Consider the following 26,340-nt stretch of genomic DNA (forward strand, 5'->3'; position numbering starts at 1 on the left):
AATAATAATAAATTAATGGCATTATGTAATTCTATTAATACTGTAGTATCATTTCATATGTATTTTAGGATAGTAACATTTTGGTGTGCCATGTTGAGTCATGGGTGTGCTGCAAGTAGAAAAAGGTTGCAGAATGCTGCTATGTGAAACAAAGAACTAATGCAAACCATAGGGTTACTTTCCAGAAGTTAACAAAAGTATGCTATTCTTTTTCATTACTAAGTGAGATATGTTTATTAAAGCAATCAATACTTTATTTCCAGTCAATCATTAACTAACAAGCACAATTAAAAGTACTGTTAATATGAATTTTAATTAAACAAAGTCATTTTCTTTTTTCAAAGTATCGTCATCTGAGTTTTTTTGTTGATCTTAATCAGAAATATCAGCAATATCTTCATTTTTTATTTTTATTGTAATTTTCTATCAATGACAAAATAAAGATATGTTATTAATTGAAAATTTGTTCTAGTGGGTTGCATTTGTTCAGTCGAGTACCAAGGAATTTTTTCCAGAATTTGTGCTCGAATACCAACTTCTTCAAGTGCTGTATTTCATTCATCACTTTTATGAATAAAGTAATCATTTGTAAGTAAGTAATACCTACAGTTAAAAAAAATTTTAATAACACTTACCTAAAAATGTTTAAATAAACTTTACTAAATATAATTTCAATCATATGTAACTACCAACAAACCAGCATGAAGTAGATTCAATCAAACTAAAAACAAATGTTTTCCTCCATTTTTAATGGTTGTCCTCAGGCTTACACCACATAGAAATAATGGAATGTGTTTTGAAAAAGAAAAAAAATGTAAAAATTTTGAACATTGTGAATTAAGCACATTTCCAATGTCACATTTAACAAGGTTCTTCGAACTGGATGACAATTTTAAAAACTTTACTAAATACAAAGATTAATCTATAAAACCAAAACACAGTGACAGTCATAAATAATAGTGTCTGAAAGCAATGTCAATGACACCAGGTTGATAGAAAAGTTAGGATAAGGAAAAAATATTTTCACTATTGGTTTTAATTAAAGTAAACCTGACAAAAATCACAAAATAATTTGAAATTTCAATATTCTAATATCCATGGATAAATTTGAGACAATATGCTTGCTTACTTGAATAAAAAAAAATATTGAATAGCAAAGTTTATACTTAGAAATTATGAAATTTTGTATGAAGGATGGGGATACTATAGATTACTATCTATGGAATTTCGGGACTTTGAGTATATATCTGAACTGAGGGGACCGAGACGAGTTCAACGATACCCTACTTTTGGACCAGAGACGAAAAATAATAAAGTTATCATACTTTCTTCCGCGATCGCGCGATGATAGGGAGTCGCGTCGCTCTCTCCGCTAAGTCGGCCTCGCTATCGTGATCGGGAGTCACGTCGCTTGCCGTTAAAATTGCCTTTAGTAGACGTTTTCCCCCCTTTTTTACTTTGTTCAATAACTACCGCGAATCAATAACTAGTGATGTTTAGCACATGGCGGCCTGCCGGCGGATCCCCTCCGGAAGTCAGTCGAGAGCACGAACAGTCGGAACAGCTCGCTGCCATAAGTAACATTAACCAAAATGGCAATCACGCGATGATCGGAAGTCGTGTCGCTCTCTCCGCTCTTGTATCGCGTGTTTAACCCTACTGGAGATGACCGTAGTCTGACGTCATGGTTTGCAGACTTTACCGCAAGATGGCAGTACTAGCAACTATGGTGCCGTCTTCGTGAGAGCATTAAAAAAGTATGGTAAGTGAAAAAGTATGATAACTTTTTTATTTTTCATCTCCGGTCTAAAAATAGGGTACCGTTGAACTCGTCTTGGTCCCGAGTTCCAATATATAATCAAAGTCCTAAAATTCCATAGGGGGTAATCTATAGTACACCCTGAAGGATTTCCAAAACTCTGTTGTACGAATATAAACACCAACCAAAACCAGATGCATAGCAAATGAACACCCACACTGCCGTAAATAATCAGGCTATAATTTGGAAATAATAATTATGAATTATAAATGAATTTAGCACTAGAGGGAGGCGTTAGGCACCCTCTATTAAAATATTATAATTATTAATTTTAATACGAGATGTATTAAAATTAATAATTATAATATTTTAATCTAAATTAATTAATTAAATATTATTGATATAAGAATTAATTTTAATATGAGACGGCACCTAACACCTCCCTCTAGTGCCAAATTCATTTATAATTCATAATTATTATTTCCAAATTATAGCCCGATTATTTACGGCAGTGTGGGTGTTCATGTGTTGTACAAGGATACCTGCATTAAAATAACATTGATGTAATGTGCATATGATAGAATGTTAGATAAAAATCTTTCAAGAGTCTGATGTTCTAGAAGTCAAATTATTAGGGAGGTTGTGGCCAAAGTTTTCATCTCTAAAACGTGAACGTCAAATGTCGCCATCCAGTGAGCCAAGAAGTTTGACATTGGAATCATGCTCGACGTTCCAAACACCATTGTCAAACTTCTAGGCTTACATGACGGCGGCACTCAACATTTGATGTTCACGTTTCAGAGATGAAAACTTTGGCCACAACCTCTGTATTAACTCACAGATCACCAGAAAGCAGGCTTCCCATGGGTACCCCACATTTCTGAATGTACAGTATATGTGGTTGTTAAAAAAGAAAAAGGAGATAAAGCATAACACGTGTGTCAATTCTAGAATCTGCTGATGAAAACTGTATATCTTGTGGGTAGCATGAAACAAAAACTTAAATAATGCACAAAAACAAGGCTCAAGTTGAATCGAAGGACACATCAACACAAAGTTAACATGAGTACTTTCAGGTATGCATTATCTATCAATGCAATAGTTTTTAATTTAGAAATATGCTGGTGGTGAACCTATGGTACATGTGTCCAAACCAACACTTAAGGAGAAATCATATGGCATGTAACCTATCATATGATTCTGATTTATCATCTGTCTTTTTCAATCATTCTATTGGTTTATCACCTGATTATTCCTTTTTTCACTCAGCATATCTAAATTTATTCTACTTAAAACAAATATGTTTAATTTCTTTAAATTGTGAGATATGTACGTGTTTTTGTAAGCCCACTAAGGCAAATACCCAGAAAAAAGAAACAGGTGCAGTATATGTTAAAAACACAATTTATTTTACATGATATAATCATATGTGAAAGTTCCAGATCAAGTCTGAATCCATTATTAATTTTAAAGAAATGTTAAATGATTGAATAAAAAATTGTAATAAAATAAACGCGACACAAAAGTAAACAAGCAAGTCCTGAGTGCGACTCCAACACATGTCAAGTTATCGAGTGGCTTTGGGCCAGAAAGTTCAAACTTTGACACTAACACTCATATACCACAATTGAGGTTAAATCAAATTGGAGAGAAAAAGAAGTTTGGCAAAAAAGAGAAAAATTTGCAATAGATCATTAGCATTCTAAAATGTCAAGAAAAAAAAAAATACAGTGAAACCTAGCTTAACGAACACCTCGTATAACAAGTGTTTCACATAACGAGCAAAATAAATTGAGAAAAAATGACTTGCTTAACAAGCGAATTTTTGTGTAATGATTGACCAGGAAAGGGGAAGTCCTGGATGTGCACATGCTCCATCTAGCACTCGTTCAGCTAGCATCTTAGTGTCACTTGTGATCACATATTTTTCCAAACTTGTGTTCACACATATTACTTATAAACATCAACCACCATAGCCCATTATATGATACACACGCCAAACGATATGCCAAATTCTTAGGCTACATAGAGGCTATAATTTCATACTAGAAATTAATTAATTTGACTAGAAGTAGGCAGTTATGCTGCCATCTTGTATTAAATTTATTGACCAATTCCAAATTAAACTCCAGAAATGTCTAAATTAAAAATTTATTATTTATAATTATTAAATTTAACACAAGATAAAAGCATAACTGCCTACCTCTAGTCAAATTAATTAATTTCTAATATTTAATTATAGCCTTTGCATAGCTCAAGAATTTGGCATATAGGTTGGTGTGTTTATTGGACAAATTATCTGATTTTTTTGGTTTTCTGCAAATCGAATCGCATTTCAGGTTGGTTCATTCTGCACTAGAAGAAATGATGATGATTCACGCTCCTTAGCAATTTTATTGTATAATTTTCTTTGAATAAACATTATACATAAAATATTTGAGTATATTTTTTGGCGTGAAACACATTATCGTATTTTACATTAATTTCTATGGGAAAAATTGTTTTGCTTAACGAGCGCTTTGCATTATGAGTAAGACTCTGGAACGAGTTATGCTCGTTAAGTGAAGTTCCACTGTAATGGGTAAAATTATGAGCACAGGTTTCTTAGTTCCATCAACATCAGTGTTGGGTAGATCGTCTCCAACAGACTTTTTCTTGGGATCCAAACTCAATCTCAATTAAGGGAAGAGATTTGGGGAGGAATCCTATATAATCCCTGGACTTCAAAGACACAGTGCACAGAGATAGAGCAACAACAGAAATGCAGTTTTTTTTATTTATTGTATCATTGGATTGAGCCCGTGTCACTCTACTCCAGAAGCAACATCAACATTGCTCTAGTAATGCTGACATTTCTTCATCTCTGTTTAGCAGACACCTGGCCTTGTGCGTCCATCCACCGAGCACCACCTCTCCGCTGTCCCAGAGCTGTTTTCGTAACTTCTTCCAAAAAGTGGAACATCTACTTTAACAAACTTTTTCACGATTGTTGCCATTTGTGGAAAGATCTGCTCTTTAAAATAATGTAAGTAAATCCTTTATTTCAAATAAATGGACTTTTTATTTGTAAAGGTGTCTTGTATACGTGCCTCCACCATCACCACCCACATACAATAAACACCCCTTATCCATCCTGATGGAAGACTAAAGATCCCCTCTCTAGGATGGATACTCCAGCAGTAACCCAAAATATCACGATATGTACAAAGAACTCACGATTATGTATGACCCAAACCCACAAATATTTCCTCATAACTAATCCCTAAAACTAACTTACACTAAAGAAAGTGGAAAACAGATGATAAAGAGAGAAGTATCAAAGATGACAGAAAGAATAGAATGAAGAACTGTCTTACCAATAAGAAAATGCAAAGCAAATCCCATTAACTGGTATGTATTTTACTGCAATTTTGAAGACTAACCTAGTCATACACAGGAAGATGAGTCCTTTAGAAATTTACACAGCTGTTAAACTTTTCACTATTTTTATGTTATGTATTTGTTATTTTTATAAAACAGATACTAATTGGTTGATATATTAATTTTTACTTAGAACAATTTCAATTTAAATTATCAGTGATAAATGTGTTGTATGTTCTAAAATCCTTTCCTGATAAAGGCATTTTTTTTTATATGTGAAAAATATTCAAGTTGTTTATTAAAAGTGTTTAATTTTAGTAAAGTTAAACCATGAAACTAAGTTTCTTAAATGATTATCTTTTTGCTGGTATATGCCATCATCACTTTGTATATTAAACTTTTAAAACATCATTTTATTATTATTTTTTAAAAAAAATAAACAATTAGAAAAAGCCCTATGAATTGTAAAAATCTTAAGTTATGTAAATTATTTCAAAACTGCTTCAGCACACTCACAAGTTATAAAGAAATACCCTCAGCAGGATTAAGATTGATAATTATTCTCTAAATATAACAATCATCTTCAGGTTTAAGAGAATTCCACACACAGATATAAAAGAGGTATAAGAGGTGAAACCTTTTGATAATCATCATTACCAATCCAACCTAGGTTTTTATAAGTGTAAGGAACTTAACTTTCTTTATCAAAAACACAAATTCCACTTTCTTTTAAAAAGTTACATACCTCAGGATATGTTAACTCTCCAAGATCAGTACCAACAACTGGAGCATTGAAACCATGCATATAAGGAACGGCTAATTTATAACTATGTGAATACATTGAAATTCCCACTAATAATTTTGATCTCAGTAAACTTTTCTCCAACCAATATTGTGAAGAACATGCCGTGTTTGGAGTGGCAAAATAACCTCTCTCAATACTTCTTCTAAATAATGGACTATTATGTCCAGTAAATGGCAAATTCTGGGAATAATCATGATAATCATAAGACATTAGATTGACAAAATTGACACATCTTGCTATCTTTGGTACATCCAGTGGCTGCTATGTAAATGACATTTCTGAAACTTTGTTCAATCAGCTTGTAAATATTGTGTTTCATTCCAAGGGCGTCGCCAGAGGGGGGCAGAGGGGCAGTTGCCCCTCCCTAGACATGCGAAAAAAATTATTTAAATGCTAAGTCATTTATTGCCCGATTTATAATTCCCGTGCGAAAAACCCAAGAAGATTATGTTTTAATTAAAATAATCTTCTTAAGCTTCTTAAGATTTATGAATCGTTTTTATTTTACCTACATACAATTCATATCCTCTATCAATTTATATCATCTTGCCCCCCCCGGCCCATTGGCTGGCGATGCCCTTGTTCCATTCCCATTTTGTTCTTTGTGTGGAATTCCCTTAAACCTGAAGATGACTACTGTAAATGGTAGAAAACATTTGTTTTTTCCATTAAATTTTAATTTATGTCAAATGCAAAGTTGGAGTATTTAAAATAGTAATCATACAGTAAGTAAACAGGGTGTGTGTAATTTACAGAAATATTCAACAATATTTCATAATAAAAGTAACTTTCAAAGGATATATTGGAAAATATATTTTACAATGAAACATTATATATAAATTACTACATTAAATTATTATATTTCAAAATACAGTATACTCACATTCTGTTTTAAAAGTAAAATATTCTGTTAAATGCCTACATTCATGATTTCCTCTTAATAAGAATAATGTTGTAGGAAAAGTAATTTTTAATGCCCAAAGATATAAAACACACTGAAAAGAAAAAATATTTAGAAAATTCTAAAACTTATTTTGTCATTTTGGTATTCTAATACGAATAATTATTATCCAATTATAAAAATGTTTATTTTTAATGATTTTTGTGTGTTATATAGAGTCATTTGACAAAAAAGAAAATATAAATTTATAACTTAGATGTAGACAATAATTATATCAGAAACCAAATGCTTATGTAACTAATTTTAAAATTAACTACAGAACTTTATACACATAAAAATACAGTAATTAGTTTAATATCCTCATTATTTGTGTTAAAAAGGCAACTTGAAGGGGTATGCTAGTTATGCAATACAGTAGATTATACACCAATTTTAAATTTCAATTGCAAACTCATAACTATGGAGCAATGGCTGATACAGGTTATGCCAAAATTTTATTTCTGTTCTAGCAATTTTCTGCAAGTCATATGCTCTTGTGTTAAATACACAAAAATACAATTAATTTTATCACGAAATTCTACTACTGGGTCTTGACATTTTGGTCAGGTATTTTTATTTATTATTTAAAAAGTTTTTCAGTATGATTATTGTTTAGATTTTGTTTTATTCTGAATGTAAAAATCAATCACTTTTATTTATATTTGAACTAATGGCTGGTTTTGCTAACCTTCATCATTCATAATAGTTGGTGAAACTGTGCTTATAATAGCAAATGCAGTTTTCAAAAATTTTTATTAAAATAATTCTTGTTTCATTAGAAAGTTACATTTTGCCAACATTCTCTAACTGAATTTAACAAGCCACTTCCTAACAGCTTTCTCCCATCAAAAGATGTAATTAACTCCTCATAGTTCTTTTACTTCAAATTCTTTTGTGTCAAGTCCAACAAGTGCAATCATTGCTTAAACAAACTCAAAACAAGTAAAAACTTCAAATTACACAAATGTAGAAAAGAATGTTTTTATTGACTTGGTTCATAAATATAAAAAATGTAATTAAAAAAAAACCACGAGTAAAACTTGCACTTGATTTTAAGAAATGTAAGTGTTATTAAAAGAATGATAAAGTGTGAAGGACTGGACTTGACAAAATTTTTGAGAGAAAATTTTTCATCTTTTGAATGTTAAATTGGTTCAAAACCCAGCAAAAACAAAATTTTTTGAATTTAATTACCAGAGGATGATCGCATCTCTCTCCTCGGAGTCACTTCCCTTCCCAGAGGACTCATCAAATGTTTCACTAGGAACTAACAACAGGTATTCACTATTGGTCGAAATTAGTAACGTGGCTAAAAAGAGGGCATAAAAAGGGACCCCCAATATATAAGGATTGAATTGAGGACAAGAAGGTCATCGAGAGTCTGAGAGTTCACCGATCCACCTCCTTTTTTATGTGAGTGCTCCATCGCCAATCCTTTTGTCTACCCTTCCACCAATTCCTCAATCATTCCTGTCTGTTTCTGTTGTTCTCCGAACCTGACAAGCCAACATAACAAACTCAAATTCTCTCCATGATCCAGGATGATCCCGTTCATCTATGATCTTCAATCTATGACTTCGACAATCAACACACAATCAAGGTATTTCGCATCGCATGTAATATTGTAAGCTCTCTCTCAGCTAGGAACTTGTTAACTTACATACTATCTCAATCTTGTTATGCTATATAGCTTTATCCAATTTTTAGACACTGTGTAAAAGCTAAACAGAATGCTCTGTTATTCTATATATATGTGTATATAACATATAAAAATAAATGGGTATTTTTCCTTTATAAATAAGTTGAAGTGTGCACTTCTTTCAGCTGTGTTGTCTCTTGGTCTGTCTCCATCCTGGACTCCTAGTGTTTACGTACATGACCACTAGTGCACAATTGGAATAGCAACCAAAGGTTTCTGTATCAGCCTTAAAGGATACAGTGGTGTCAGTCCTAATATAGGCATCACCGGTCTGGTGCCAACCCTCTGGTCACAAAAGCAATCACCATTCAAAAGTACAAAACTGTCTGTTCAAACAGTAACTATTTTTTTATGGTTCTACATTTTCGATATACTAACATACAACAGTTTTGCATTAAACTCCATCATAGTTCAGTAGCGTGATTTAAATATTAGAACTTTAAAGATCTGACTTCGGAGCATTAAAATAATGGGTAGTTTAATGCTTCATTAACATTAAGAAGGTTTTATGAAACACACACTTGTTAATCAGGTTTAATGCATATGTTAAAGTTTAATGAAGTTTGATGAAACTGGTAATAAATGTTCTAAGTAAAGCCTGAATTTTTTAATATTGTAACTTTCAATTGCTAATACATGGATTGTTAGATCAAATATCAATATTTAAGCCAGATGGCTTTTCACTTGTCTGATGTCATTAAGAGCATTTGAAAACATAAAAAAATCCTTCATGTGCTGAAAATGGTCATCTATTGCAATTTTTCCCAAAGCTACCAAAAAATACACGTATGCACACTTTGCCTTTAGTTCTCACCTGTCCATGTTATGTATGTCAATCCATTTCTTAAACACTACTACCTGAATTTGTATCTTAGAAACTAATGAGTTTCTGCTAATTCTCCTGTCTTTATATAATAACTTTTAGAGAACTATTCATAATGTCTTGTGTGAGCCCGCAGATTTTTAAGGGGATCGAAAGAAAATTAATGTTAACTGTTTTTCCAAAATGTAAATATCCCCAATAGAAAAAACTCTCCTCGCAGAGAATCAGGTTGGACATCACCGCTGAAGTCAACAATCCGATGTGAAAGTTAGCACATTGTTATGAAACAACCTGGCGAAAATGCAAGTCATCGCACACCTGCAAGACGATCATATGACTCATTTCTCATGCTAAGTGTATAAAAGCGCGAGCCACCGGAAGCTCGGAAGTTTACACTTGAAAGTTATTTTTTGGTATTAGTGTCCATCTTGGTCTCCTATCCCGATCCTGAGCGAGAAGACATCGAGGACACCCAACACTTCCATATAGGACTGTTATCACTGCATATAGCTCTCCACCAACATTAGAGGTAATTATCAGTGGACAGCAAACTCTCTCTCTCTCTCTTTCTCTTGCAAAATAGGCCTAGCTGGTAGATAGTACTCCTGTAAAATATTAGACTATATAATTGCAAGTAGCTGCATATAAGCTGTCTATGTATCGAACTTTATGTCGCATCCTGTACCTGTATCTTATAGTTAGTAATATAATAAATGCTTGTTTTATTTGTTAAACCTGTCTCCTGTCTATCCAAGGACACCTGTTGACTTGCTCATCTCTCTCACCACTTGTTAAAAACCATCCAAAAGACAAAGTGGGCAAGTTTTACCAACTCTATGTGTAAGTGGCAATTAGGGTACTGACCCTGTGCCCTCGTAGTCTCACATTTGTTTAGAATCTAACTGTTGATATTTTCTTATTTTAATTATAGAGCTACTTGATTGATATTCTCAATTGAGTAGCTCTATAAATATTCATAGCCTCAGGCTACTCTATTAGGAATGTGCATAACAGTAATAGCATTATACTACTGAAAGCATGGAAATACATTCTTTATTCACTGAATTTTTAATGATAGTAAGTTCTTTAGTTTAAAACAATTTATTTTATATCAATTTTATTTTTGAAAACCCATATGAAAATGTTCCTTTTAAATTCTGTATGGAAATGTTCTTTTTAAATTATGTCACTCTGCCAATGGAATGTTCTTATAGAATGCTTTTTAATTTATTATGTATTCATTTAGATTGATGGAATGGCTGTACTACCTGACAAAGGTCCCAAAAATGCCAAAAACGTCTGTGTGACCATTAAATTGAGTGCTGGAGTAAGTACTGAGGGAGTCTGTGTGAGTTATTGACTGATATTCCAGCTTTATAAGTTTATATTCAATCTAAATACAAATACAAAAAAAATGACCATTTCATGCAGCTAATCATGTTCCTGAAGTGTATTTTGCCTAAAATAAATTATGGTGTGATATTCTTTGTAAATAATTATATTCTTATATTAAAATAATCTTAAACTATGGTGTGACATTCTATGCTCCATATTTCACTCTTGCAAGATTACAAAAATACCCATATTACAATATTACAGGTAGTTGATGAATTTTCTTAATAGATGGAAATGAACTGTCGAATGAAGATTAGGCTGAAGCAAAAACCGACCCAGTCAAAATGAGTATCTGAACATCCTTGTAGAAGCTTTGATATGAAGTTCATGCTTATGTGCATCAAATACACTGAGAAAAACAACAATAGCATGGTTGTCCTTATGCTCAGTGTGTCTGAGAAAAGCATATGTGATTGGAGAAAATAAAGTCCTTACTGAAACAGTTTCATCAGACATGTAAATAGCTTCATGGGCTGAAATTTGGTTGCTTTGAAAAAGATGACCAACAAGTGGTAGAGTTTGTGCATGAGACACATTGCAAAAGCATGGCAATAATAATGAAAGTCATACAGACATACATCAAAGAAGTCATAAGAAAACTTGATATTCCTAAGTAAAGCCAATTTTGAGTTTACAGGCCCATATATACACAATTATACATTTTCTTTATTAAATTGCTGAATAAAATCATATTTATATGATTGTTACTATCAATTTAAGAAAGTAGTGCCTATGATCTTTTTATATGCTTATGTTAGAAATGCACTAAATAAAGAAAATTTGTATAGTTTAAAAAGTAAAAAAAAAAAAAACAATTAAAGGAAGACAAACAACTGAGCAGACACACAAAACAAAATTTAGAAGTCATATATAAAAGGATAATGAAAAATACAGTGTAATATTATTACAAGTCTAGCTTGGATAATAACTTGTGTATGTAATAGAACATCTTTTAGAATGTTTTAACGTTAACACCATTCATAAAAATTAAAATTACTATTTACAAAATTGCTGCATTATTGCATATTGCAATAAGTTAAATGAAATAAAGCTTTTAATAACTGATATTTGTTTAGTACATAACTAATACTTAATCTATATGGTGCTTTCATTAATTCTATGTTATGTTGATTAATGCAATACAATTGCAGAGTGATCACCTAAATTCATCAAAAGAAAAAAAATTAAATTTACCTCTATACTGAAGTATCCTCTGTCTACATAATCACCTAAAAACAAATATTTAGTTGAAGCTGGCGATCCTCCTACTTCAAATAATTTCATCAAATCAAAAAACTGTCCGTGAATATCACCACATACTGAAAAATAAAATAAAATTAACTTAAATAAACTTTTTATGAGAACTTTAGAAAAATTGGAAATAACTTAAGATCTTATGCTCATACCACTGTGCCTTTCTCCCATTCCCAGGAATAAGCATTTATTATTATCTCAAACATTTTTGGTCTCTTTCAGTGACCTGCTTCAGGTTACAATTTGTTTTTGTTACACTTTGAACATTGGCTAAATTCAGTTTGTAAAGTTTAAAATGTTAACTTAAAATTCTGTTCCTTAATATCATGCTATTTGTTGCCAATTATGATATACAATTATCCCTCATATAACACGGTAGTTACATTCCAGTAGCTTGGATTTGCATAACATGGCACTTTTTTAGTGCCATGTTATGCAAATTCAAGCTATATGAAACAAAGGACTAATACAAAACAAAGGTTAGATTCCAAAAATTAACAAAAGTGTACTATTCTTTTTCAATACTAAGAGAAATATGTTTATTAAAGCAATCAATAATTAACTAACAGTCACAATTAAAAGTACTGTATTAGGCATTAATATTAATTTTAGTTAAACCAGGGTGATTTTCTTTTACAAAGTATCATCACCTTTTGAGCTTTTTTTTTTCATTGATCTTGGTCAGAAATATCAGAAACATCTTCATTTTTATTTATTTTTATCATAAAAAGTATTTATGGATAACAAAATAAAATATGTTACTAGTCAAAAATTTGTTATAACCAAACATCAACAAAAAAAACCTTTAAAATGCAGCTTTTTATTAATTAATTGAATGTTTTTGGCCATTTGAATGACCTTCAGGAATAAAAATCGAGATCATTTGATTTTTTTCCTGAAGAAGATTCAATTTCTAAGTCAATAGGGGTCAATCCTGACATTACCAAAAGGGCACTAGTAGGTGCAGTCCTATAAGCCTTACAAATGCGGAGAGCTGCAATCCTTTGAACAGATAACAGTTTTTTGTGGTTATGGACTTTGGCAGCTATGTGGCCCCAGATCTCTACAGCATAGAAGAGTGCTGGCTGAATTGCACCCCTGTAAATAAGCTTAGTAGTGTTAGGGCCGAGTGTTCTGAGCAATACTAATGAGGGTTGGCTGTCTTTTTAGCTTTGTTCGTGACGCATTTGACGTGGGGTGTGAAGTTAAGTCGCTCGTCAAGAATAACACCTAAATATTTAATTTCCGTTGTTTGCTTTATTGTGTGAGCACCTATTTGAAGGGTAAGCTTCCTGACAAGTGGTGCATTCCTACCAACTATCATGCTTCGCATTTATCTATGTTAATGGTTTGCCTATGTTTAATACTCCACTGGTGAATGTTATTGAGAATGTCATTGCATATGTCCTGTAAGCGTTCACTGTTCCTGTGTGAAGCTAGGATAATTATTGTCCGCATAGCCCTGTATGTTGCAGCCAGGAGGCAGGGTGTTGTTTAAGTGCAGAATAGAGTTATAGGCTATGTTCCAGAGACCAGGACCCAGATCTGGATCCCTGAGGACAGCCTTGAGTTATGGGTATGACTATGTTATTTTGTGTTGTATAAACACCTGCACTCCTGTTGCTAAGATAGGATTGAAGAAGTTTATAAAGATTTTGAGGGCAGTGATGAGCATGCAGGATAGAAGGCCACCAGGCATGATTTGAAGGCACCTCTAAAGTCAATAGTAATAATTGTGGTATGATGATTGTTTTGTTTAGCCTCGTGGATGTAGTTAACGACCTGATGGATGGCATCTACTGTACCTTTGTTTTTAGAGAAGCCGAACTGATTCTGATGCAGGGCTCTAAGCTTGTGTAAATGCCATGTGATCCTACTAATCATTAGACCATCTAACACTTTTCCCAGAGTTGGGAGAAGGCAGATCAGCCTGTATTTTTTGTAAGTGTTATTGCTGGTGGGTTTGGAAATCAATTTGACACTAGCCTTTTTCCACTGAGTAGGAAAAAGTCCAGTGTTCAAGCAGATATTGAAGAGAATGACAAACACTGTAGGATTGGCCTCAAATGTGTATTTTATCATCCTAGTGGTTATGCTGTCAAGACCTGGGGCTTTGTTATCTCGATGTAGGTGAAGTTATGATCATTGTCTGTATTAGGTAGAGTGAGTGTAGAACTCCGGATGAACACTTGCGTATTGTCATCCTGCTGTGAGTCATCTGAAGGGCGAAGGCAGGTGAGGATGTGCGTGATAGTTTCTTCCATGTTGTTGGTGTAGCGACCATCAGGGAACTGGATAGTGGAGGGTTAATAGTGTAGGGTTCTTAGATCATGATGATGTTTGTATTGTGTACATTGGAAGTGTGAATGAAGAGAGAGCAGGCAGCTTCATTAACAACAAAAGTGGGATGTACATTTTTACAAGTTCTCCAAAATCTCTGTTGTACCCTTCTGGAAAAAGCAAAAGGAGTTTATAATTTAAAAACAAGGAGTTTATCCAAACTTGTTGACCAACAGCCTAAAGAATCATTCAAATGCATCCAGTTATTTAGTCGAGTGGCAAGTACTTTAATAAATAAACGTAATGTATGTAGATAGTGAAATTTTGTTTATTAGTACTAAATCATTTTAGTAAGTAAATCATTTTACTAATCATCATTTAATTCTATTTTTCTGGTTGAGTAACAGCTCCCACCAATGATACTAACCAAATAAAATACATCTCAAAGCCTGACAAGTTAACATAATAATCCAACGATCGCCTAAATATTTTGGCTGTAATATGGCTATAAGCAAATAATTAATACAAATAAATTTGGTACTAGAGGTAAGCATTAGGTGCCATCTCTTATCTAAATTAATAATTATAATTTTAATAATTTAATAATAATTATTAATTTAGATAAGAGATGGCACCTAACACTTACCTCTAGTACCAAATTTATTTGTATTAATTATTTGCTTATAGCCATATTACAAACAAAATATTTAGGCGATTGTTGGATTATGATACTAACCAACTAAACAAGTCCAGACAAAATTGTTTTTAGTGTAGTTTGTTACTTCAATAAAACTTAGAGCATTATTCTGTGTCACACAGGTAAGCCAATGCCTGTCTGTTTTGAAGCTGGCTGCATGCTCAACTGTATTTGTCCTAACATTCTTTATGTTTAAACTGTTTAGCAATATGTGACTAACCACTTGATTAAATTATGGGGACCTTATCTGTAAGAACCTTATAGAGACCAGCCCTCTGTGTTTCTTTGCCTTAAAAAATAATTTTAGGCACAATAAGGATTTTTCTTAATTTTGAATTAATGTTTGTGATATTTGCTTTGCCTACCTTAGTATAAAATCAATCTATGAGGGTTTTTTTTTTCAACCTGCACAAATGCATGAAAAAAATTGGAAGCACGTGACATAAAGACGGGGTGCACACCTAGTGAGTAGTATATTCCCTCACCACTTAGCATTGTGCCAAGCTATTTTAGACATTTGCTACTCTGCAATAAACACGTAAACATGACACCGCCAATCCAGTCTCCTGCCAACTGTGAAGTACGAGCAGTAATTTTATTTCTACAGTCCAAAGGGCTGAATGGAGGTAAAATTCATAGAAGGATGTGTAATGTGTATGGTGAGAACTTAGAGCTACAGATGTGTGCATGAATGGTGCAGGAAATTCAAACAAGAACATGGCAACGTTCATGATGAGGGCAGTCAAGTTAGGAAGTGTTTGATGACTAACAATTTGGTGGACAAAGTAGATCAATTGGTGCAAGAAAGGCATCAGTTTACAATTTCTGAGCTCAGTGAGAAGTTTCCTCAAATTTCAAGGTCCACACTATATACCACTGACTGACAGTGTTAAAGGTTGGCTGAATGGCCCAGTGGCAACATTCTTCAACATGGGTATACAAAAGCTGGTGTCACGATATTATGTCTGCCTGAATCAATAAGGCAGTTATGCGGAAAAATAGGTGAAGATTGTAACTACCTTCCACAAATAAAGTGGTTTTGTTCTTCATTTTTTTTTTTTTTTTTTTTTATTGTGGGTCAGTGGAGGTTGAAAAAATAACCCTCATAATAATAAATCCATTAGTTTAGAACTTTATATTCTCACTTACTATGCCAAATACATTAGAAATTTACTGTCTTTTGGCATTAAATTTATTCATTTGTAGAAAGCAGGATGATCTCAAGGGCTTACCTTTTTTGGCAATTTAAACCAAATTGATTATGAGAAACATCAAATTTAAAGTCTTCTCTTCACCACTTGCAATCTGTTATCTCATTTCATACCTTAGATATATCGATATCTTAATAACTTGGGTAGGTACTTTGAAGAATTGACAACTTTTGTTAAATTCCTGTTTACCTCTCCATCTCATTCTGTTAAGAAAGAACAAGACAGAAAAACTGCTTTTTCAGATTTAGCCTTACATAAAACCACCTCTCATTTACCTTACACTGTACACCACACATTCAACTCTGCTCCTTATATTATACTGGCTTCTTCCTTCCAACCCCTTGGATACGTAAATGCAGCTATATTCACTCTCATTTGAAAGGCATAATAGTACCACTCTTCTCCAACATTGATACAAAATGAACTGCAAATTATAGCTACTGCCATATGCAATGATGGATATACAATTTTCAAACTTAAATTTATCAACAACCTTGTCTTCAGTTCTCTCTTCCCACTCACCACCTCCCTTCATACGACAAAAACAATAAGCTAATATTTACACAACTTTCTGTTCTATATTTAGGGTCTGTTACCTTACAAATAGTTTGAGCTTATAGAAGACACAAGATCATACCATCAGACCACAGCTATCACTCCACAGAATTCTATGTAATGATAGAGATTCCCTTACCCTTTTAAAGAACTCTGGAGTGTATACAGTCCCATTAAAGCAAACACAAACAGGAGCAAAGATCTTTAATATATGTGCCACATCTAGAAAGTTATTAAACTGTTTAAATTACCACCAGAATGATGGTAAAAATAACACACCCTCCACTGATATTGAAAAAAAATATTAGAAAATAACTTTACTGTGAGATCGTACTTCCATTCTCAAGCAATGTTTAGATTACAGAACATTGTTTATGTAGGAGTTGTTATCTTTATTAGAACCTTGCAACTTTCCCACTCTCAAAATTCCTGATATATGGATAACACTTTATATGAACTTAAAACCTTAATTTTTATCTAGATTTATTTTTGTTTTAACTGCATTTACACTTTATTTTATTTAGCCTTAACTTAACAATCTACTTTTGTATATTATTTATTCTTTATTCACATTTTATATATAGATAACACTTTCCATATTTGTTTTAAATCAAAACTTTATTGCACTTGTGTGAAAACGAACACATTTCGGTTAAAAACATTCCCATATGGTAAAGAGATTTTAAAATCAAATGTTTAAATTTTATGTATTCTTTTTTTCCTGGGAAGACATTTTGAAATGTCAAAAGTATTTGAGTTTAACTGTCACACCAAAAGACAGTACCAATTTCTTATATATATAATCCATTAGTTATTTATTGTATTCAGATCAACTCATAATAAACATTAATAAGGAAAATTTTACTCATAAATAGATATTTATTATTTGGCTTCAAATAATTTTAATTGTATTCTAAAATAATTCAAATTATGGTCACAATCATCATTTAAATTATGTTATAATTATTTAAAAAAATACTTGCCAGTTACAGGAGCTTCAATATCCAACATATTTTTTTCTTGTCTAAGTATGGAAGCACCTTCATTAATAATCCGAAGTGCTGCAGATTCTTCAATTCTACCCTCAACAGTGAAATGTTGTTTTAATATATCTACTCGAGGTTTTTTCGTTTTTGGATCAAAAACTTCATTCATTGTTAATTTATGACTAGGCGGAAATGGCACATCTAAAGAAAACAAAACACAGAAGTGATGTAATAATAAAAATTAATTCCTAGTAGAAATATCAATTTATATTAATAATAATATTATTATTAATATAAATTTTTATATTAATAAAAACTTATAAAAGTTTATGTTTGAACAAAAATCTTATACAATTTACAGAGAATTGTCATACTGAAACTGTCATTCAGTAAACAATATGATTAAAATCATATCTCTGAATAAAAGATCTCATTTCAGAAAATAATTTAGCATATTCACTACAAATGTTTTACAAAAATAACATTCAGCATTATTCAGTATAATAATTCTTTTCCTTTTAAAAGTAATCATATATCTATTTAGACAAAGCCGAACAATTAATAATTTAATTTTATAATTTATTGTAGTGTTTATGAAACCGTGCCGGTGCTTATTCTGCAACTTGAACACAAACTATATGGTGTATTGGAACTCAACTGAGGAAAACTTAGTGATGAAATTCTTAGAAAAACTTAGTGATGAAATTCTGAGAAAAACTTAGTGATGAACTCATCACTAAGTTTTCCTCAACTGAGGAAAACTTAGTGATGAAATTTGCCATGTGTCCGAGAAAATACACCATATAGTTTGTGTTCAAGTTGCATTTATAATTTATATTTGACAATAGAAAAACAGATGGATACCAAGAGATATTATCCAATATTTTAAAAATATATTCTTTCTTTCACAAATAAAACACATCCTGTAGTTAATATGTGTCTTAGTTTTTGTTCACAGGCAGTAAATAAAAATTTCTTGTTAGGAAAATCCAAACAGCTGGTAAAGGATAATCCAAAATTACTTAACAATTAATAGTAATGGGCCACATCTCCCGAGAAGTCACGTTACTGGGTAACAAGAGTTTGTTATACATCAATTATTTGTAATCATTGCAAGGTAGAGCAATAACTTTATTCCAGAATCATAACAAACACATTGATAAATTAACAGGTGGCCTACCGAATTCTGTTCTTATCACAGACCTTAGCACAAAGATTTAAATGAAAAACTTATTAGAAGAAAAATAATTGTATTTTTTCAACTGTTTACCAACAATCTTTCCCTTATAGGAAATTCATATAAAATACTCAATCTGATTAGCACATCAAATAAACTAAAGTAATTACTGTGACGAGATTTTTCAATTAAACAAGAAGCTTGATGAGATTCAAAATGTTTGCTTTAGCACCTAATGTAACTTTTTCCAAATGAAAATAAAAGGAACCATGAGTGGTAAAATAAATATCTAAATATTTAAAGTTTGAAACAATATCCAGTTTATGATTTCCAAACAAAATTTTTTAAACTTTCACTTCTTTGAAAAATCATTATTTTAATTGTTGAGATAAATGTCCTGACAGTATTTATGGATCAAATTTAGTCTGTCCCAAGAGAAACTTCTGAATTAGTCAACAGAATATCAATTTTTACTTGGTGCATTCAAATTATCGAAAAAGACGTAATTAATGTAAAACAATATAAATGGACTTGTGTATAGAGCATTTGAATTCAATTAATGAAGATCTATGAAAATCATTTAATATAACAAAAAAACCTGTTTTACTAAAGTTTTTCTAAATACTGTTCTACTATTAATCTAAGTTTTTCTCAAATACTTTTGGGTAACCAAGCCCATTAGTAAGACATGTACAGTACAAGTCTTACTAATGGGCTATAAGATTAAAACAAATGCCAATAAAGCAGATTTTTGTTATATTTTTAAACCCTGCATTAGTCACATGATTTGAATGCACACTTTTAGTTGTGCAGCATCTTACAGGACAGTTATTTTTTTTTTTAAATTGTAAAATTATGGACATTGCATCATAAACTATGATTTCATCTTCAATTTCTGCATTTTGTCTACTTTGTAACAAGGTAAAACACTTAAAAAATTCATTTTCTTCAATCCATATGTTTATTTTAATGTAATTTTATCCAAAACATAGAAAAATAAATACAAGGGCTATTTTTTAAATAAGGTCCGTTTTTTAATAAGAAGAAAAATACTGTAAATATCGTTAAAATATATTTTTTTCTATATTCTACATACTTTTATCTACTTTTCTACATAATTTCCATTTTGTTTAAACATTTGTCATACCGCTCAACAATTTTTTGAATTCCAACTTCAAAGAAATCTGCCGCCTGTCAAGAAGCCCAATCCACAACTGCAGTTTTCACTTCTCCTTCGTCGTTGAAATGTTGACCACCAAGGAACTCCTTTAAGTATCGAAACAAGTGAAAATCACTGGGTGCAAGGTCTGGACTGTGTGGATGATCGTATTGAGTCAAAACGATAAAGCACTGTTTAATCTTTTTGTTTTGTGATCGTCAGAAAGCAATCTTGGAACGCACCGAGAAAACAATTTTCGATAATTCAGTTTCTCCGAAACAATGATATACAAAACTGATCTTGAAATCTGTGGAAATTCAATTGATAACATTGAAATCGTGAATCGTCGGTCCTCTCGAATTTTGTTATCCACATCACGAACCAAATCTTCAGAAATCAGAGAAGGTCGACCAGGGCGTGGCTCATCGTGCACATTAACTCGCCCATCCTTGAACATTCTTACCCATTTTCGAACTTTACTGTCACTCATTGCATTATCACTGTAAACTTAACAAATCTGACAGTGAATTTCCGCTGCTGCCAAGTTTCTTGCATTCAAGAATTGAATAACAGATCGTATCTCACAGTCGGCGGGAGACTCAATTTTCTTAAACATTTTAAACTTTTACAGCTCGGCATACAGACAGACGATATGGCTGCAAATGGCGTCAAAACTTGCTCGGAGCAGAAGCATACGCATACTGCCGTGATTGTGCATTATTCTCACTTTTATTCACAAACGGACCTTATTTAAAAAATAGCCCTCGTATATCAAATTTCAACTCACTGTAACTTATCACACGTTTCACCAATTGACATCAGATTTGTTTGAAATTAGAAATTGATAGGTTATCTTTCAAGAAGCTGTTCATGAAGCTGAAACAGATATTTTTCTCACAATTCAGCATTTGACACTATATTATAATTAGTCATATGATATATGTTACATATACAGCAATTAACTTATGGGAAAGTAGCTCATGATCTACCAGTTGATAAATGAAGTGGTAGGTTAATAACTGTTTCATATCCCAACAATCAAGAAGTGCTGCTAATCAAGTAAAGCTTCTTCTGTTTGTTTAATTTTTTATAAATTATAGAAAATTAAATAGATTAGGCTTATTTATTTCAGATTTTTCTCAATTTTTCACCTTAAAATTTGAAAAATTTAGCTTTTAAGAAGAAGAAGAAGAGAAAAAGACCCCCCCATACACACACACATATCACATATATATATATATATATATATATGTTATGGACAAAGTGATTAATATGGACATTATGAATAATGACCAACAAAATCGGGCATGGTAATAAATTTCAGTAATTTATCAAATTGACCGGTCTTTATGAATACTGCTATCATCTAGTCAGGCAAAGTGATAATAATACATTGAGGAGTGATCATCCAACATATGCTAGCAAATCAGCACTCAAATCTGAGTTGCACGTGCGTATTGTGTTTAGTACCAAATTTGGTGGCGGTTGCAATTGTGCTCTAGACGGATTCCTCCTGGAGGGAAGCCAGTGGCTGGCGCTGTTGTTTAACGTCACTAGTTATTTATTCACAGTAGTTCTTGAACACACATATCAATATCTAGTGATGCTAAACAATTGGCAGCCGGCCGGCAGCTCCCCTCCGGAGGAATCCGTCAGGAGCACAAACAGTCACAACCACCGCCATGATGGTGCACATAAATAAAATTTTACCATTTAATTAATATAGTTAATAGTACTTAGTTTTAAAAGATTATATGCTCTTTTTAAAATACTTTGAAATAATTCACAAAAAAATAAATGTTTCTAAATGAAATACGTGAAGTTTTTTAATCAAATTAAAATGTTAATTTAAACTTAAATTTGGTACTAAATGCAATACACAATTTAAAATTCGGTACTAAATGCAATACACATGTGCAACTCAGAGTGCTGGATTGGCTAGCATATGTTGGATGATCACTCCTCAACGTATTATCATCACTTTGCCCAACTAGATGATAGCAGTATTCATAATGACCGGTCAATTTGCTAAATTAATCAATATTTATCACACTGCACACCCTTTTTGGCCATTATTCATAATGCCCGATTAATCCCATAACATACACTGGCGGAAATTGAAAGTGTTACACCCACCCAGTAACGTTGAAGACATATGAAATTGGGGCAAAAGAATCTCTTTTTAAAGGCTATTGAATAATCAAAAATTAAATGAAGTACATACAGTGGTATAGAAATTATGGAGACATTTGTTATGCAAAATTGCTATAGTGTTTAGTTTATAAGTTGTGAACTGTGTTATGGTACATGACTTTTTTTGGTCCACAGGTTGTTGGTGACCAGTTATGCCATATCGATGAGTGAGAACTTCGTACACCTAAATGTCTGACTTTGAAAGAGGTTGGATAATCGGCATGTCGGAAATGGGGGCATCATATTGTGAAATCGCCCGAAGGACTGGCCGCAGTGCAATGTCAGTACAAAGAGTGGTCACAAGGTGGATGCAGGAAGAGTCCAGTACTCGTAGATCTGGCACAGGTCCTCGCAGAAGGACGATGTCACGTGAAGACCGCCATATTGTGCGGATGGCAGTTGCTGACAGATGGTGATGGCAGCACAGATCCGAGCAGTAGTTACTGCCAGAGTGACCCCACGGACAATTGTAAACCAATTGCTTGATGCTGGGCTGGGATCTCGGACCCCCGTGCAATGTGTTCCCTTAACCAGATTTCATCGCCAACAACGGCTGACGTGGTATGCTGCTAGATGTAATTGGACACATGAATGGCGTACAGTTGTGTTTAGTGATGAATCCCGATTCTGTTTAGGCCAATGTGATAGTTGGCGACATGTCCGCCGGTGTGCTGGAGAAAGAGCCCACCCTGCTGTGATTTCAGAGTGCCACTCAGGTCCAACTCCTGGTGTCATGGTTTGGGGGGCAATCAGTTACGACAGCAGGACCGAGTTGGTGGTTGTTGAAGGCACAATGACCACCCGCCAGTATGTGGACAGGGTGATCCATCCAGTCCACATACTGGATGGATCACCCTGGATCACCACCATCCAAAACGGTATCTTCCAACAAGATAATGCCCGTCCTCATGCTGCTGCCATCACAAGACAGGCCTTGCAAAGTGTCACAATCCAATATCACTTCCTAAGCCTTTTAAATTTCGGTACTGCATACGAAAATCACAAATTGGCCTGTCACAATCACAAATTGGCCTGCCCGGTCTCCAGACTTATCCCCTATAGAGCATGTATGGGATGCCATGGGTAGACAGATTACATCTCATAGCCATCCAGCGCGCACTGTACAACAACTGACTGCACAAGTTGTGCAGGCATGGAGAGATATATCCCAACAAGACATTCAAGCACTTATTGATTCAATGCCTGCAAGGATCCAAGAATGTATCCATGCTCAAGGTGGGCATACCACTTACTGAAACATGTAACAAACAGCAATAAAACTTTGCGTAATTCTTTTCATTTTGTGTTCATTTCTTCTGGGTATGCCCCTGTACATGTTTACCAAGTTTCGCGAATTTCCACCAATTCCATCTGGGTGTAACACTTTCAATTTCCACCAGTGTATATATCAGGGGTGGGCAAGCAAGAGTTCAGTGGGAGCTGAAATGTAGGTCTTGCAAAATGCATGGGAGCTGCATTTCTGTACTGTCATGGCGGATAGTATAGTAAAGCGCGCGATTTTATTACATAATATAAATATAATATAAAACAAATATTAAATTTTTTTAATAAACATATTTTCACAAAATTGTAAGAATAATAATAAAAAACAGAAATTAACACTTTCAGCAAGAGCCGCATTTGCCGATGCCTGATATATATAGTTTGTAAACACAAACTATAAACTATATATATATATATATATATGTGTGTGTGTGTGTGTGAGGGTTACAAGAAACAAGGTGTCATGCTTTCCATCAAGTCTATTTCTAGAACACTAAAATTCTAATACATTAATGGGTATGTAGTGCCTGTGTGAATACCAAAGTATACAGACTTAGGGTTGGGTAGGGTATATAAGGAACCTTACAATTAGAACACACGTTACTGAATGGTTATCTTATCAACAAATTTTATAATATTAAAGAGCATATATACATACAAAACTCACATGAATTAACAACTTAACTGTTACTGTTATGCGACAATTTGGAGGCTATTGACACTTAATCTTAAGGATATCTAATACACGAGTACAAACTAATATCATGATGATAATAAATTATTTACAAATATGTACAAGGATGATCAATCGATGCTGATCCACTGAAAGACATGAGTTAATAACAGCCCCAACAATTATTACAGCAGCTCTGTGTACGACATTCCTGTTAGGAGGCCACCCGTTGATTCTCAAGAAAATAATCTAGTATATAGATTAATCTGGTTATGTCCCTCCTTAGTATGGATTAACCAAAACTTATGTTACAATCACAGGACAACATAATAGATACATTAGTTGCAAAGCACTACAAGTAAATAGACCTGAAGTTGATCTGTAAAGCAGTTTGAAAATGTTTGTCCAATCATTAAGTATGTTGGAAAATGAAAAGGTTGTTTGCATGATACTGTTGAATCGTTTTCCAGTTTGAATTTCTCTTTTCATTGTTTCCTGTTTATCTTAAATTAAATCTGAAGAATTTTTTATTGTGTCCATTTGAATATTTGTAAAAACTATGCTAAGATTTAAACTGCACATTTAGAATCTTTTAACATACAGTGGGTGATCAGTTAACGAACAAATCAGATAATGAACACTTTCGCGAAAGATTTTTATGCTCAGACAACGAACACCTCACATAACAAACACAAGAAGAAATGACGAAAAATAATGAATACCAATTGGTTTTCCCTTGTCTCCAGGCAACAATTCAAAACTTTTCGAAGCGCGGGAGACATTGACATCGACATTCAACCCAGTATATACTAATCGGATAGTATTTCTCCAAACTTTGAAACTATCCCTTGTAATTCCTGCCTTTTATTTTTCTGACAGAAACAATTCTTTTATAGTATTCATGAGACTGACAGGCAGGCACTTGTTAAGTTTTGCATCAAATTTTATTTTTGAAAGGTGAGAGTTTAATAGCAAAGGTAGAGAGTGTGCAGATGTCTGATGTTGCTGGGCAGTAGGGTGCAGTTCAATCTTATCTAACAAAGATACAGTATAATCAAGAAGACTCAAGCAGCTAAAGGAGTAACAAAAATCACATCTGAGAAATAAAGAACATTGAAGAGCTCATAACGGAACCTGAAACTGATCTGACAACAGAACACCAAGAACTCTTGAATGAAGAACACCAAGGAACTCAGTGAGATATGTTTTCTTCTGAAAAAGAGGATTAATGCTCGTATCTGCTATTAAACATCTTTTAAAATGGGAAGATGTCAGAACAACATCTTAGAATGACATCCAAACCAGGTTGAGGTTAATACGCTTATGGATCTCTACAATTACAATGCTATTAATTACTTCTGAAAAATCCTGAAGAGGAGAGAAAAGCAATCAACAGTAGACAGATTTTTTAACCTCCATAAAAATGCAAGACTGTGTATATATATATTTTTATTATTACATATAAATAAACGTTGTAAAAAAACTATATATTTTTTATTTTTGGGGGGGGTCTCCAGAATGAATTAATCAAATTCCCATAAAAACATATGGTAAATTGATAATTGGTTAACGAACAATTCAGACAGCGAACAAAGTCTTGGAATGGATTATGTTCGTTAACCGATAACCCACTGTACTTTGTAAAAAATTGTAATTTGAATATTGTTTGTGTTCTGTTTGCCTGATGATGATGTTTTGAAATGTTTAAAGTACTTGTTTAGTATTAATTAATTTTCTGAAGACAAAGTCCTTTCCGGAACATGGGACCACCATTTTTAAGTTCCAAACATTACACTTTTGGCGACTGACCTTTCCTTTTAGGCTACTGGCCGCCAAACAGTCCTTTAAAAACACAAACATATATCCAATTAAAAATATTAACATTTGTAAAGAAGCAGGAACTGGTAAAGTACGGACGTCTTCTATTCTCCATCATGCCTTCTTGGGGTTGGTTCGGCTTTTATCTACAACGAAATAGGCGCTGGTAAAATGTAGATGAGGAAAGCTACCCCCTGGCGACGATATTTTAAAATTATGTTCGTTAGTTTTCGTCCGATGGCGATAATTATGTTTAATTAATTTTCTGAAGA

The 26,340-nt window shown here is 33.0% G+C and overlaps 2 protein-coding genes across 2 annotated transcripts in view; both read right to left on the minus strand.

The window, feature by feature from the left end:
* Window positions 1-5,708: 5,708 nt before the first annotated feature.
* Window positions 5,709-6,580, minus strand: LOC136987538 (chitotriosidase-1-like). The gene is made up of 3 exons (XM_067285284.1): window positions 6,548-6,580; window positions 5,843-6,185; window positions 5,709-5,809 (listed from the first exon to the last, which is right to left on the minus strand). The coding sequence occupies exons 1-3, from the start codon at window positions 6,578-6,580 to the stop codon at window positions 5,709-5,711; spliced, it is 477 nt and encodes a 158-aa protein (XP_067141385.1).
* A 227-nt stretch (window positions 6,581-6,807) lies between these two features.
* The window catches only part of LOC136987594 (serine/threonine-protein phosphatase 2B catalytic subunit 2-like), a gene marked incomplete at its 3' end in the record, with an annotated part of 35,953 nt that continues 16,420 nt past the window's right edge, over window positions 6,808-26,340 (minus strand). Inside the window, 3 exon segments of the mRNA XM_067285358.1 lie at window positions 6,808-6,919; window positions 11,976-12,100; window positions 17,762-17,965. Of these exon segments, the coding sequence (XP_067141459.1) occupies window positions 6,808-6,919; window positions 11,976-12,100; window positions 17,762-17,965 (441 nt within the window).

The sequence above is a fragment of the Centruroides vittatus genome, unplaced genomic scaffold (assembly GCF_030686945.1).
Source record: "Centruroides vittatus isolate TY-2023 unplaced genomic scaffold, ASM3068694v2 scaffold_2520, whole genome shotgun sequence".
Classification (NCBI taxonomy): Eukaryota; Metazoa; Arthropoda; class Arachnida; order Scorpiones; family Buthidae; genus Centruroides; species Centruroides vittatus.